This window comes from Chlorocebus sabaeus, chromosome 11, assembly GCF_047675955.1.
Source record: "Chlorocebus sabaeus isolate Y175 chromosome 11, mChlSab1.0.hap1, whole genome shotgun sequence".
In the NCBI taxonomy this organism is placed as follows: domain Eukaryota; kingdom Metazoa; phylum Chordata; class Mammalia; order Primates; family Cercopithecidae; genus Chlorocebus; species Chlorocebus sabaeus.
The window spans coordinates 33519320-33535786 of NC_132914.1; the positions used below are offsets into that span (position 1 = coordinate 33519320).

The 16467-nt window shown below is 43.5% G+C and overlaps 1 protein-coding gene across 2 annotated transcripts in view; it reads right to left on the minus strand.

Moving 5' to 3' along the window:
• The window catches only part of PKP2 (plakophilin 2), a 108524-nt gene extending 95981 nt beyond the window's left edge, over positions 1-12543 (minus strand). Inside the window, exon 1 of one of the 2 annotated variants that reach the window (XM_007968132.3) lies at positions 12147-12543. In XM_007968132.3, coding sequence (XP_007966323.3) covers positions 12147-12369 — 223 coding nt within the window. In that variant the 5' untranslated portion in view covers positions 12370-12543. The remainder of the gene's footprint in view (positions 1-12146) is intronic. The other variant, XM_073020618.1, reaches the window with a different exon arrangement.
• Between the last annotated feature and the right edge of the window lie 3924 nt (positions 12544-16467).

Consider the following 16467-nt stretch of genomic DNA (forward strand, 5'->3'; position numbering starts at 1 on the left):
ACTAGTGTGCATGCTTTACACTGTGTTGTAGAGCAGCTGTTTTTCTGCTAAGTTTACCATTGGTCTTGAATTGGAGTTTTTCTGGTTTTTGATTGACCTGCCACTGAGGAGCTCGATGACATTACCGTGTTTTCCAGCCATTCGTTTCACTTGCACAGTGCATAATGTGCTTTCGATGTTTCCTAAAGAAGGGGATGTTTTAGCAGGAAATATTTCAAATTAACATGGGCTCAGGCAACATTAGCTAAATTGTTTTTTCTAAAAATACCATGCACATATTATGGAGCCCATTTTAAGGAAAATGATGTAGGTAGTTGCAGAGCAACTTTAAACTCCACCTTTCTCAAATAACAAGCAATTCAGGTCAAACCAATTGCGGGGGTGGGGGGGTAATGGTGAGGGAGGTCTGTTCGGATGGTGGTAGGATTCTAAATTCCTCAGAAGATTGCAGAGGTGAAGCCTTCCCAGGACAATGTAATTTTCTCCCTTTCCCAATCTGAATGTTCATTGGAATGATATGATTCCTAAGCAGCTGTTATGGAAAAAAAGAGCTTTGTGTTTGGTCACCAATACAAACACCGCTTGAAGTAATGAATTATTGTTAGGGTTAAAAATACTCAGTTGAGGCCAGGCATAGTGGCTCACGCCTGTAATCCCAGCACTTTGGGAGGCCAAGGTGGGTAGATCACTTGAGGTCGGAGTTTGAGACCAGCCTGGTCAACATGGGGAAAGCCTGTCTCTTCTAAAACACAAAATATAAACCCTATCTCTAAAATACAAAAATTAGCCAGGTGTGGTGGCAGGCGCCTGTAATTCCAGCTACTTAGGGGCTGAGGCATGAGAACTGCTTGAACCCAGGAGGCAGAGGTTGCAGTGAGGTGAGACTGTGCCACTGCACTCCAGCCTGGGCAACAGAGCAAGACTCCATCTCAAAAAAAACAACTAAGTTAATTTTCATAATCACAGTTTTGTGAACAATTTTATTATGTAATTGGTTAGATTTAATATACTTATGAAATCAAATTGACAAGTCTCTATTGCCGTTCCATTACCTGTTTCTGGGCATATTTTAAAAAAACCAACTGCAGTTTCTCTTACAGTAAGCAGATGACAGAGAATTGCTAAACAAGCAAGACCTTTATACAGCCTGCTTCTCTTAGAGAGAAGAGAGGAGCACTCACATTCAGAAAAGCATCTTTTCTTTCAGTCTTCTAGCACTGAGTGTGGTTTTAAAAAAGTGATTTAAGGCCGGGCGCGGTGGCTCAAGCCTGTAATCCCAGCACTTTGGGAGGCTGAGACGGGTAGATCACGAGGTCAGGAGATCGAGACCATCCTGGCTAACACGGTGAAACCCCATCTCTACTAAAAAATACAAAAAACTAGCCGGGCGAGGTGACGGGCTCCTGTAGTCCCAGCTACTCGGGAGGCTGAGGCAGGAGAATGGCGTGAACCCGGGAGGCGGAGCTTGCAGTGAGCTGAGATCCGGCCACTGCACTCTAGCCTGGGCGACAGAGCAAGACTCCGTCTCAAAAAAAAAAAAAAAAAAGTGATTTGGTTCACGCTGAGCTCTAAAAGGAGGATTTCTGGAGTTGAAGATGCGTGTAGAGGGCCCCACAGAAACAGGTGTGGTTAAACGTAAGCACAGAAATCAGCAGGTGTTCACTACTAGTATTGATTTAAATGCTGCAGGTAATTGGGCTAACAACCATGAGCAGTTGTCCTCACGGTGTGGATTCACGATGGTCTTTTAGAAGGAAAGAGAGCCTGAAAGTCTAAAAGCTTATCGTCCTCCTGTATGTGGTCTTTCTACAGTAATCTCTGGCTTGCAACAGCTCTTACTCTCCACAAATCTTAAAAGATTTAACTTCTCCCATTGCAGTAAAGTTGAGGACATGTTATTCCAGGTAAGACATGGGATCCTGACACTTATTAGGAGGAATTTGTGTAACAATTCATATTTGAATGGATCCTTAAAGTCATTTACTAGCAAAAGTAGGAGCTTAAAAGAAAGCATAAAATATGCTGAGACTTATCAAAGACCATAAGTATGCCCGTACTCCTGAGTTGGTGAAGGAATTTTTTTTTGTTTTTTATCTGCCTGTGTTGGCATAAAACATAGGATTGATTCATTTCCTTGGACTTACATATTTTTTAAAACTATATTTTATCTTCTGTTCTTACTTTCCAAGAAGAACAACCAGATATTGATGGAAACCACAACAGCCCAAGTAAGCTTTTGCTTAGGCTGGAAAATAAGTAGAATTTGTTGGTTTAGAAAACTATAGTTGGCCAGCCGGGGGTGGCTCACACTAGCAATCCTAGCACTTGGGGAGGCTGAGGAGGGTGGATCACTTGAGTCTAAGAGTTTGAGACCAGCTTGGGCAATATAGTGAGACCTCGTCTCTACAAAAAATTTAAAAATTTAAAAATTAGCTGGGCGTGGTGGCATGGGCCTGTAGTGCCAGCTCCTTAGGAAGTTGAGGTGGGTGGATTGCTTGGGCCCTGGAGACAGAAGTTGCAGTCAGTTGATGTTGGACCACTGCACTCCAGGCTGGGTGACAGAAAGCAAGACTCTGTCTCAAAAGGGAAAAAAAAATGGGAACACTATGGTGAACACTTGTTTCAAAGCAGATGAAAGTCTAATAAAGTTTTATACTATTGAAAATTTAACCAACAGTTGTACAGTGCTGTATTTTGTGACCAGTTAGCTCACATAATCAATCATGAGAAACAACTTGGTGTATCAGGTATATGCTGAAAAGCACTGGCTACGAGTTCTTACGAAGTTGAATATGCCAGGGAGAGAACAGCTCTCCTGCAAGAGTGGGCCACATATTCCACATGCCAGTGTGCAACTGACTAATCCATCGCCATTATCACTCAACATGATACACTGGCCACTAGAGTCCTTATTTTTCAGGAGGCCCGCTAAGCAATTCAAGAACTATCCTCTGATATACCAATTTATGACATTTGGGGGGCAATCCTCAAATTACTGCTCTAGGTAATGACAAAAATACATTTTAAGTGTCCCCCTCCCACTTTTTTTAATTGAGATGGAGTCTTACTCTGTTGCCCAGGCTGGAGTACAGCAGTACGATTTTGGCTCACTGAAACCTCTTCCTTTCAGGATCAAGCGATTCTTGTGCCTCAGCCTCCCGAGTAGCTGTACTACAGGTGTGTGCCACCACGCCTGACTAATTTTTGTAATTTAGTAGAGATGGGGTTTTGCCATGTTGGCCAGGCTGGTCTCAAACTCCCGGCCTCAAGAGTTCCACCCGCCTCAGCCTCCTAAAGTGCCAGTACTTTAGGTGTGAGCCATTAAATGGCCCTTTTATATTACAAGTGTTCATGTCATATTTTGTTTGAGGTATTAGAATATGTAATTGTAGAATCTGTTATTATAAACTGGTAATTTGGCATCCTGGTGAAGAATTAAATAGAAATATCCTGGAAGTATCTAAATCTGTTCATTTCTCAGTCAGGCGTGGTGGCTCATGCCTGTAATCCCAGCACTTTGGGAGGCCAAGGTGGGCGGATCACTTGAGTCCAGGAATTCAATAAAAGCCTGGGCAAAAAGGCAAAACCCCATCTGTACAAAAAAATACAAAAATTATCCGGGTGTGGTGGCATATACCTGTAGTCCCAACTACTCAGGAGGCTGAGGTGAGCGAATGGCTTGAGCCCAGGGGCAGAGGTTGCAGTGAGTCAAGATGTACTCCAGCCTGGGCAACAGAGGCAGATGCTGTCTCATGAATGAATGAATGAATGAATGAATGAATGAATGAATACACTGTTCATTTCTGTAACTGTGTCTTTACTGTGGCATTCCTGCCAATTTATTTGCTGAGTTATCTCATAAGACTTTAAGACTTGTAAGACTTTATAACTTCAATGGCAAATATCACATTATACTCCCAATAGTATTTAAAAAAGTGAATTTATAGAACTCACAAATTATTTTTTGCTTTAAAATACTTACTAGAGGTTTTCTTTGTAATGACTTTCAAGTCATTATATTTCCCCTGACTCTCACTTGCCAGGGTTAACCCTTCCCAACTGATTCATAGCTGCTATCTCAACTTTTTTTTTTTTTTTTTTTGAAAGACAGTTTTGCTCTTGTTGCCCAGGCTGGAGTGCAATGGCGCGATATCAGCTCACTGCAACCTCCGCCTCCTGGGTTCAAGTGATTCTCCTGCCTCAGCCTCCCAAGTAGATAGGATTACAGGCATCTGCCACCGTGCCCGGCTAATTTTTTTTGTATTCTTAGTAGAGACAGGGTTTCTCCATGTTGGTCAGGCTAGTCTCGAAGTCCCGACCTCAGGTGATCCGCCTGCCTCAGCCTCCCAAAGTGCTGGGATTACAGGCATGAGCCACCACGCTCAGCCTCTTTTTTTTTTTTTTTTTTTTTTGAGACAGGGTCCGCTCTGTTGCCCAGGCTGATGTGCAGTGGTGCAGTCAGAGCTCACTGCAGCCTCGAACTCCTGGCCTCAAGCGATTCTCCTGTCTCGGCCTCTTAAAGTGCTGGGATTACAGGAAAGAGCCACCGTGCTTGGTCTGTTCCTACTTTAAATCCACCAAATCTGTCAAATGTATTTTCACAAAACTCCTGTACTTTCATGTTTCTTCCCTGTGGAAACATCGCAATTATCAAATTCTTTAACTCGCATTCAAGATCAGAGGAGGGGGTGAAGGAGGCTGCCTATAAGGGACACAACTGAACTGAGTTAACCAGGCAAGAGAAGGAAGGGAGGGAGACGGGGAGGGGTAGAAATACCAAGCAAGATAAACTGCCTGTGTGTTTGGTAGGGAGCAAGGGTAGTGGCCCCAGGGATGAAGTTTGAGAAGTTGCAGGCATCAGATCACGAAGAACTTGGAATGCTGTGTTCAATAATTTTACTCTTGTAGATAACAGCAAGAAACTGAAGGAATTTAAACTGGGAAATGATGCAATGAGATTTTAGAAAGTTCACTCTGGCAGCTGTGTGGAGAATGGATTGGAGCGGAGCCACATTAAAGCAAAAAGAGGTTATTTTCTCTTCTAAGGAGATTTTGACAGAAAGAACTGTATCTTACACTACCACTTCGAGCACAGTCTTGCATCAGTATTTGACAAGTTAATTGTTGATTAGTCAGATTACCTGTACATTAGAAATACCCTAGTTACACAAATTCAGTTTGCGCTTATCATTCAGGCAAGTATCTATCTATTCTGTGGCTCACCAGAATGGAACTAAAATGTGAGTATGATAGTCACATACATGCTTTTATCTTGGGGTAGATGGAAGGTGCTCAAATAGTTTCGACTGTTCTCTGTCATTCCGGGTACATGGAGAGGAAGAAAAGTTGCTTCCCCCCAAACGTAGGCAGACTTTCTTCTTAAGTTATTAGGAAAGCAGACTTTGGGCCAGGTGCAGTGGCCCATGCCTGTAACCCCAGCACTTTGGGAGGCCAAGGCGGGTGGCTCGATCAGTCAGGAGATCAAGACCTTCCTGGCTAACACGGTGAAACTCCATCTCTACTAAAAATATAAAAACTAGCCGGGTGTGGTGGCACGCACCTGTAATCCCAGCTACTTGAGAGGCTGAGGCAGGAGAATCGCTTGAACCCAAGGAGGTGGAGGTTGCAGTGAGCCGAGATCGCGCCTCTGCACTCCAGCCTGGGTATAGGGCAAGACTCCATCTCAAAAAAAAAAAAAAAAAAAAAGCAAAAGAAAGAAAGAAAAGCTGACTTTGTTCATTTTGGCAAGGTTGTTTCTACATTTGAATAATATATGCTTACTATCATTCTTTTATCTGTATGGCTTGTGTATTTATCTGTAATATTTTGGTGGCCTAAAATAAGTTTATATTATCTGTCAAGAAAAGTTCCCATTTGTTTTCATTCTTCCACGAAAAAAAGTAATCAAGATCCAGTAAGCTTGATGCGCCCCCCTCACCCACCCCATGAATAGTTTACTGAGAGATTCAGAAAAAATAATCCTAAGCTTCAAATGAATGTTTTCATCCACAAAATCTGGAAATCAAGGAACTGCAGAACTTTGATTGTGACTGCTTTGATTAACTGATGTCGTTAAGTCTAAAGCTGATTATTCCAAGAATATAAATATGTGAATTATTTTAATAGTAATGGCAGGTTGTATTTTCAAATGCTTAAGGTTCTTTTTTCCAACTGTCAATTTTTATTTAAATCTACATATTGAACTCTCAAGCTTTTGTCTTTAAACACTTTAAGAACATTACAACTGTTTTTATGTCCAATATCTAATCACCAGAAATGGCATTATAGAAAAGATACACAGGCTGGGGGCAGTGGCTCACGCCTGTAATCCCAGCACTTTGGGAGACAGAGGCAGGCAGATTACCTGAGGTCAGGAGTTCGAGACCATCCTGGCCAACATGGTGAAACCCTGTCTCTACTAAAAATACAAAAACTTAGCCGGGCTTCGTGGGGGGTGCCTGTAATCCCAGCTACTCGGGAGGCTGAGGCAGGAGAATTGCTTGAACTCAGGAGGCAGAGGTTATAGTGAGCCGAGATTGCACCACTGCACTCCAGTGTGGGCAAAAAGAGCAAAACTCTATCTCAAAAAAAAAAAAAAGAAAAGAAAAGATACACAACAGGTTTTTAATGTTTCTATTATGAGAGCACTTGATACTCTGTTTAGTAGTCTTACTCTACTAGTCAGGCGAGCCAGGTGGCTCACTCTACTAGAAAAATAAAGTTTTCACCTAATTTATTGTCGTTCCCACTTGCATTGCTGCCTTTTGCTGCTAATTTACTTCCCCAGGAGAAGTAGGGTATTCATCTTCATATATTTGCAGACATGCACAAAATACCTGAAGAAGTCCAACATTTGTCTCAGAATTGTATAATTTAAACTTGTTGAATGTCATCTGAGATGGAAATAAACCATCTTATAGGCCTAATCATCTGATTTATAAACTCCAGAGGTTTTAGCAACATATTTATTATATTTCATTACTATCATAGATAGGTTGCCAATAGTATGCTTGTTCTCTCAGAGAAAAAAAATCAAAACTTTTAATAATTTGTATTGATCAGACTAGGAATTCAACTGTCGGGTAAAATCAATGTAAAAATATGTGAAGATAAAATAATGTAAGTATGTATAGCCTTATTTTAATAACTGAGAAAAAACTGTAAAGTTGCTATCTAAAACTTGAGAAAATGTGAACTACAAATACCTAGAATATTTAATACAAGTAAGCTATTCTCTGTTCCCATGACTGTGGAACTCCTAGCACAGGGCATACAGATAACATTAAGGTCTTTTAAAAGCCTAAATGAACAGTCTTCCTGCCTTTAAGGTAATTTCCTGCATCTTATCTGTCACACATAGAACAATGTACTTTCATAATCAAACCCTGTTACTCTGGGTCTACTTGTGGTTTCTTACAGTTCCATGAATTCTGAAGCATCCTTACTTTACCCTCACACAAAACGTCACCCCTAAGAGATGTGTTCTAAACATTTCCAGGGGTGTGAAGTTTGTTTTTTTTTTTTTGTAACTACCATTTTGTTAACATTGTATTTCATTTGACTTACTATAATCAGAAGGATTTCTTTAAAAATAAAAACAAAAGATGACCACACACTTTTTTTGGACTTACTGAACTCAATCTGCTTGGCACTGGACAAAAAGTGGCTCACAGGCCATATTACACAGACACAGAGGTGCATTTAATCCAGTGTGCTACTGACACCTCACATTCACAGCAGAGGGCCATGACCTTGCCACCCGCCATCTCTTTTTTTTCCTTTCCCGATCCCTCCTACTTTCTGAATGATTAGTCACCTTGCTCCCCAGAATTGCTTCATTCCTAGGATTCCTTTTTGTCAAAGGAAGAATTTATGCAGAATTTGAACAATGTCTAACTTTTTTTTAACGGTAGCACCTGGTAACTACCTTTCCTTTGCTACCCTGAGCAAATTTTCAATTCTCTCTCCAGAATTCACTTTTTTTTTTTTTTTTTTGAGATGGAGTCTCACTTCATCGCCCAGACTGGAGTGCAGTGGCATGATCTTGGCTCACTGCAACCTCTGACACCCAGGTTCAAACGATTCTCCTGCCTCAGCCTCCTGAATAGCTGGGATTACAGGCACGCACCACCACACCTGGCTAATTTTTTTTTTATTTTTAGTAGAGACGGGGTTTCATCATGTTGGCCAGGCTGATCTCAAACTCCTGACCTCAGGTGATCCACCCGTCTCAGCTTCCCAAAATGCTGGGATTACAGGCATGAGTCACTGCGCCTGGCCCAGAATTCACTTTGATCACAGATACTGAAAAGCAGCTTCACCAAGGAAATCACCTAAGATAATAGTGTGCCTCAAGTTTTATGGTGGATTTTCAAAGAGGCTGTAAATTGCATTAGGAGATTGTTCAGTGTCCTTTACAAGTAGTAAATACAATTTGAAACACAACTTTCTCTCTACTCAGATACCCGGGGGGGAGAACCGTGTAACAAGTAGTACTTTTAAGGCAAGTGTAATAAATAGTATACGGACACTTTTAATTTTTCCCTTTGCCAATACTTGCAATTCTTAAATGTCTTCTGTTTATTTTAGAAAAATATTTTAACTATTAGCTACAATACAGACTTACTTCACAATGCTGCTATACACCTCTGAAGGCCCCCTTCCCAAAGAGTTATAGCCAACTTTAAAATGTTCAGCACAATTACAAATAACACCAAAAGTCATTGAGTGATTTACAATGAAAATCACTAAGGCATTGGAAAGAAGTCAAAGGGTTAAAGACCCTTGCGAGATACTTATCAACAAATCAGCCACATTTATCTCATCTCTGTTTTCAGCAGGTTATCCACTGTCTCAGCCATACAGGTTTGTCAACAACTCAGAATTCTCCAGGGTCCGGGAGCTAATAGCAGTTAACATCAGGGTCTTTTCTTCCTGGAATTTCTTATGTTGATAAAGGATTCTTTCCAGACCAGCACTGTTTCAACAATTGCTTGTCTGTTTCAACTTGAGAGACAGGATAATAATATGGAAATAATAAAATTATAGTCAGAACCACTACGAGCCCCTAGACCTTTTCAAAGAATTTAAATTAAACAATACATAGGAACCACCCCTGGTAATTGTTTCATGGCATGCTAATGTTAAATTCCTTTGAAGCTGATTTCCTTTTTGAGTCTCAGAAAGCTGAGGCTTTAAAGTAAGTAGGTGGTGTTTGCTGCCTTATCTCTCTGCCTGATTTGTACTTCTGTGTAGGCTGCAGAGTGTATTTCAGCTTACTGGAAAGCTGCTGTTGCAATCAAAATATTTCAAATGCTTTGTTCCTTAGTTGGAAGAGCCAGTCAAGTAGTTGCCCCAAGCATTATAGCAGAAGGACCAAGATAGTGCCCTTTGTTCTACCATATCAACTCTGTGAACTGTGAAATATTCATTCTGTTTCCTCTTAGAATGATTTTTCTCCAGTCACCTCCCTACGTCCAGTCCTACTGAATTTTTGAGCTCTGCCTCCAGAAGCTTTTCAAAATTTCCTGCTACTAGGAGTAACTTACTTTTTTTTTTTTTTTGAGACGGAGTTTTGCTCTTTTTGCCCAGGCTGGAGTGCAATGGCGGGATCTCCACTCACTGCAACCTCTACCTCTCCGAATCAAGCGATTCTCCTGACTCAGCCTTCCGAGTAGCTGGGATTACAGGCATCCCCCACCAAGCCCGGCTAATTTTTTGTATTTTTGGTGGAGATGGGGTTTTACCATGTTGGTCAGGCTGGTTTCAAACTCCCGACCTCAGGTGATCCTCCCGCCTCGGCCTCCCAAAGTGCTGGGATTACAGGCATGAGCCACCATGCTCGGCCAATTTACACTTCTAAACTCCATTAATATATTAGCCATTCTTTTAGGTCACTTACTACTTTTTATTTGGTAATGTATTTTTCTAGCAGTTGACTTCCTTCTTTAAACTTTTTGCTTTAAAGCAAGCAGAGTCTTGGTGTTTAATTCAGCACCTGCACAGTGCCCAGCATGAGTAACATACTCATTTGATGCTTGCTGAATTCACCACACAGGTGATGCATTACATTGTAAAGAGAACAGATTGTGTGTGGAGTTGGGATTAAATTTCCAACCAATGCTGACAGACACATACTTCATATGTGAGATGGATTCTCCTATCTATCTCACACAATTGTTTCAAGAATATAATGAAGATTCTGGAATAGGCACATAGTAGTTGCTCAGCAACATTCCCTTTTCTTCTGTTCATGGCTCCATTCCCTCCACTTATGGAAGAGTTGTATCTGCTTGTTCTCTTCCTGGCTGGCCATTCTCATGGATAAGAAAGAATATCTAATATGCCTCCTGTGTCCCCCACGCAGAGGAAGCTGATTTGATTTCAGTTTAGCACTGGACCTATGGGTGCAGAGAATGAATGGGTGTGATGGCTCCACTCATCAAAGAGTGGCCTCACTCATCCTGGAATCTTTAGTCAGACTCCTAAGTCTAAATATAAGGTCTTTCCCTCCATGTATTGCAGCAGTTCTGTGTTTTGTAGACCTCCCCAGCCTTTCAGAAATTCCTCAATTTTATTTAAAGAAAAATGGGAGGGGGCCATGGAGAGGCTTAGCATCTAACAAATCCCACTTTGTATTAATCATTTTAAAACTTAATGATAAAACTGATAAGTTTAAAAATCAGGTTTGGGAGTTTAAATACCAGCTCTGCCACTTACCATCTATGAGAGCTTCAGTGTTACTTAACTGCTTAGTTTCCTCATCTGTAAAATGAGGATTAAAATACTAGCTCACAAGTTTTTAAATATATATATATATCTCTCTCAAATGAATGCAAACCACATTGCCCAATTCTTGGCACATACTTGGCCCTCAGTTATATTAACTACGATCATTGAACATCTTCTCTTTACCTTTCAAGTATGTTAACATTGACTACCTGATCCTTTCGGATTCTTTTACACGAACAGTACAGCCTCCCAGACTCTGCTGTTTGAAACCTGTGGTCTGGCCTGTTAGAATTTTTCTATTTTCCTAGTAGAAATTAGAATGGGTTAGCCTACATTCGCCAATGCCCAAGTTTACTTCATACAGAAACAATTGCACGTTGCAGAAAACAGATATTCCAACTTAATTGCTCAATTTCTTTCCTCTCCTTTTTGCTATAATAAGCCAACATAGTGCTTTTATAATGCAAACTCACACACACAACAAGTAAAACAAGGGTTACTGAGTTGATCTGATCACCTGACTTCAGCAGGGGAGAAAAGGATACATCATGATCTCTAATTTTTACAAGTGGCTTGCCATCTTCTTTCCTTTCACCTCCCCCGTCTATCAATCACGAACATAGTGTGTGTGTGTGTGTGTGTGTGTGTGTGTGTGTGCGCGCTTACACCCTTTTCACCTCCGGGTTTAATTTTTTGGAGGGATCAGCCTTGCACCACACCCGCATTGGTGGGGGTGGGAAGCGCAGCTAGGCGGGCAGGGCTGTTGCCTGCAGGGCCAAAGTCCCCTACCTCCCCCTCGGCGTGTTTGTTCCCTGGACCAAAGCCTCCTAGCCACTTTCTTCACTCCCTAGATCCACAACTCGCCTCCTACAGAGGGTGGAGCGTCCCGAAGTACTAGCACAAGACAACACAATCCCAATTTATAGGTTGTAGGAGCGCCAGTGCTGTCGGGGTTTTTTTTTTTCCAAGATATTTATGGGGGTCATGAACTATTTAACAAATCTAATAAAAGTGAAGGGCTCCTTCTCCCAGAAAAAGATCGTACACACCAAAATTCGGCATAGCATCTCAAGGTGTTTATAGACTCCCTGAACCTCCAAATTAAGTCCGCACCACCGAGAGGTGCGGACGGGCGGAGTAGAAAAAGAAAGGGGTGAAATCTTGAAGTGAGGTCTTTAACACTGATAGATATGTACAGTATTTAATATACATAGGTACCTATATGACAAAGCTGAGTAATAGGTTATGGAAAAGAGTGTTTTCCACAAGCAAGTCGGTCATACCAAGGACGGCGAGCAACAGGTGGGCAGAACATGGGGTCCCGCACTCCCAGCACGCGGGGTGCGCGCGGGATAGGAAGAGGTGACGGGGTGCGGGGCAGGGGGCGGCGCCGGGGAGCGGCGGGCTCCACTCACCGTTGCCCACGGAGCTGCGGCCCTTCCGGGCGAGGGTCTGCTGCACCTGCTCCTGGATCCGCAGGCTCTTGACTGTCTGGCCGCCGCGGCCGCTGCTCCCCGCCAGCTTCAGCTTGGCCTCGGAAGGCAGCGCCAGGCTGGAGCTGTCCAGTTGTCCCAGGATCTGCTGGCCCAGGACGGTCCGGATGTAGCCGTACTCAGCTGGGGCGCCGGGGGCTGCCATGGGGCCGGTGGGGGCGACCGAGCCGCTCGCCTGCCGTGGGACTCGCGGGCGAAGCAGCCGCGGAGCTGGGGGCGCTGGCGCGAGCCCCGCCCGGCTCGGGTCCGGCCCCGCCCCTGGCCCGCCCCCCACGCCGGTGAGAGGCCTGGGCCGGGGGGGAGCTCGGCCTCGTGGGCGGGACGCCCGGCCTTCCCTGGGGAGGGGGCGCGGCTCCGGCCGGGCACGCGCAGTCGGGCCCGGGGAGCGGGGGCGGGCCCTGCCGCGCGCGCGGACACCTGGTGACTTGTACCCGCCCGCGGGGAGGTGGGGAGAGAGGTGCGGTTCGCCGGGGTCGCGCACGTTGTCGGAGTTCCAGCGGATACCGCCTGGCCTGCCGGGGCCGCGCCCCGCTCTGCCCACGCCCCGCGCTGGACAGGATGGATTTCCGCTTGATGCAGGGAGGGGCTGCCCTGCGGGCAGGTGCGCCCTGGAGAGTCACTCATGTTCTTAGACCCAGGCTTGCCTCCGGGATCCCCGAGCGAGTAGTATGTCTGGTTAGTCAGGCTTTGTCGGACTGTTGGAAACGTTTCCTGGTTTTCTTGGACCCAAGGGTGAGAAAGGGCTATTTGGTCAGGCGGAAAGGGCAATATGAGGGAAATGTGCCAAGAAGATGACATATGTGAAATAAAAGACTTTCTAAAGAGAGTGTTTTTTTCTTAGTACAACTTCAGGACTATGTACTTTTTCCACAGATGCAGTCCCAGAAACATATGTTCTTCCTCATTGAGAGCTTCTGTTTTCTCTTGAAGATACACGAATTGTACCCAGTACTCTTGCTCACCCATTCCTCTCTTACGAACACACCCACACAGAGAAACTCCAGCAAGAGGCTCTAGAGAAGAAATGAATTTTAATAGACGATGCTTTTTTAATAGCCCTTTTAACGTTGATTAAGTCCTCTTTATTGCAGGTTCTTTATAGAGAGATCCACAGAGAGGGCCTCCAACTTTCAATCGAATCTTCCACAACTTGTATTTATCGTGCTATTAATTATGTTTCATCGCAGTTGACTACTGAGAACTTGAGAGCTAAGCTCAACAGAAAGGTCCTTGACCTTAAAGTTTACAACCAAAGCCACTTGTCCTGATTTTCCTCTTTGGACTTAAGAGGCAGAAAGAAAAACATGTATCCCTGGTACTGAGTAAGATAATCTTCCCTTTGATTGCTTGGGTTTGTATGTTCACTTTCCCTCAAATCACTCAATTGCTGCAAAACCCCACTTACTCAAATCTGGAGTGTTTGGAGAACGCAGCTTCCCTCGTCTCCATTTTCCTACCCACACCCTTCTGCCTTTAGACACACACCGAATGCTTAGACACACAAGGCACAGGTGTATGGCCTCCCTTTTTACATGAGCGTCCAGGGAGTGAAGAGGAAACCAAAGGACTGAAAGCCTGGACAACACAGTGGTGACAGTTCTGCCATCTTTTGTCAGCAGGCCACGTGGCTAAGTGGGAGCCATATGGATGTGAGTCCTGAAAGCAATTGCTCCCACCCCAGCAGAATGGACCACTATTTAAGCAAATTACACCTTGTGTAAAGCTTGGTTTTATAGCCAGATGGAAACATCCAACCATGCTACTGAAATGTAATTGAAAAAAGAGGGGTAAACTGAAGGTAAGTGATGATAGAAATGTCCAGCAACATTCTTGGTGTTCTCTCTTTCTCTTTTCATGGCCTCTTCTGGCAGACTAGAGTCTGCTGCTTTGAGAGACAGTTTTAGTATCTGTCCCTACGGGGTCAGTTGGGGGCATTCCTTGTTATTTTGTACCTGAAGAGCCATGACTTAAAATGTCAGCTCTGCCTCCAATTAGATTCCTCACCAGGAGAATAGAGAGAAATTTTTCTCATTTATTTTAATGAGCCAAACCTCAGATACTTTTTTCCTCTCAAATTAATTTTTTAAAATTGTGATGTTCGAATTGATTATCCTGTTGGGTAGGTACCAATAATTGGGCACATAGAAATCTTGATGTTGGATTGTTAGGTGATTTGAGGGGAGGGAAGGTGATTAACAGCACAGCTTGTGAGTGAGGAAAATCTAGGTTTTAACTGTAGCTTACCCCTTGTAAGTATATGGCCACAAGCAAATTTCTTTAGATTTTTGTACCTCTGTACATTCTCTTATCTACAAATGGGAGCAATAAAAGTATCTACTACATAGTTATATTAGTCTGTTTGTATGCTGCTGTGAAGAACTACATGAGACTGGGTAATTTATAAAGAGGTTTATTTGACTCACAGTTCCTCAAGGCTGGGGAGGCCTCATGAAACTTAGAATCATGGCAAGAAGGCACCTCCTCACAGGGTGGCAGGAGAGAGAATGAAAGCTGAGCAAAGGGGGAGAAGCCCCTTATAAACCCATGCACCCCATAAGTCAATTACCTCCCACTGGGTCCCTCCCATGACACATGGGGATTATGGGAACTACAATTCAAGATGAGATTTGGGTGGAGATACAGTCAAACCATATCAATAGTGTTGTTGTAAAAGTTAAGCAATAAGTAGTACATTAGACATGTTCAACATCCCCCAGAGATCCACTTCCTTTTTTTTTTTTTTTTTTTTTTGAGATGGAGTGTTGCTCTCTTGCTCAGGTAGGAGTGCAGTGATGTGATCTTGGCTCACTGCGGCCTCTGCCTCCTGGGTTCAAGTGATTCTCCTGCCTCAGTCTCCCAAGTAGCTGGGACTACAGTCGGGAACCACCACATACCAGGTAATTTTTGTATTTTAAGACTGGGTTTTGCCATGTTGGCCAGGCTGGTCTTGAACTCCTGACCTTAGGTGATCCACCCATCTCAGCCTCCCAAAGTGCTGAGATTACAGGCATGAGCCACTGCACCTAGCCCAGACATCCGCTTCCTTTCTTTTTTTAATTTTTTATTTCCGTAAGTTTTTGGGGAACAGCTGGTATTTGGTTGCATAAGTTCTTTAGTGGTGCCAGAGATCCTCTTTTCTTTGTTTTTTGTGTGTGTGTGTGTGTGTGTGTGTGTGTGTGTGTGAGAGAGAGAGAGAGAGAGAGAGAGAAAGGGTCTCAGGCCAGGTGTGGTGACTCGCATCTGTAATCCCAGCACTTTGGGAGGTTGAGGCAGGAGGATCACCTGAGGTCAGGAGTTTGAGACTAGCCTGTCCAACATGGTGAAACCCCATCTCTACTAAAAATACAAAAATTAGCCAGGCATGGTGGCAGGTACCTGTAATCCCAGCTGCTTGGAAGGCTGAAGTCAGGAGAATCTCTTGAACCCAGGAGGCAGAGGTTGCAGTGAGCCAAGATGGCATCATTACATTCCAGCCTGGGCAACAAGGGCGAAACTCTGTCTCAAAAAAAAAAAGAAAGAAAAAAGAGAAAGGGTCTTACTGTCACCCAGGCCGGAGTGTGGTAGCACAATCTCTGCTTATTCTAACTTCCATCTCCCAAGAAATCCTACCACCTCAGCACCCTCACCCCCATCCCAAGCAGCTGAGACCACAGGCGCGTGCCACCACCCCCTGCTAATTTTTTGGGTTTGTTTTTTTTGTTTTTTGTTTTTTTTTGTAGAGTCAGGGTTTTGCCATGTTGCCCAGGCTGAGATCCCCTTTTAGACCACCTCACTTCTTTCAGGTCTCTGCTTTTTTGTCAACTTACTGGATGATACCCTTTCACACACAGTCACTCTTTCCCTTCTCTGCTTAATTCTTCTCCATAGCAATTATTTTAATCACACATGCTTTATGTTTCACTTATTTAATTGTTGATTGTTTCCTTGCTGGAATATAAACTCTGTGAAATCAGGGATTTTGTTTTGCTTACTGCTGTTCTCCAGGACCTAGAATAGGTAGGAAATAGGAATACATGGAATGAATGAATCCTGCATAAAAGCTCTTAGTACATTATATGGCATATAATAAGTGCTTAACAACTGTTAGTAATAATGATTTAGGCTTTCAAACTCTTGACAACTCTTATCTTTTAAAAAGTCACTTAGGACTGGGTGTAGTGGTTCACACCTGCAATCCCAGCACTTTAGGAGGCCAAGGCAGGAGGATGCTTGAGCCCAGGAGTTTGAGACTAGCCTGGGCAAC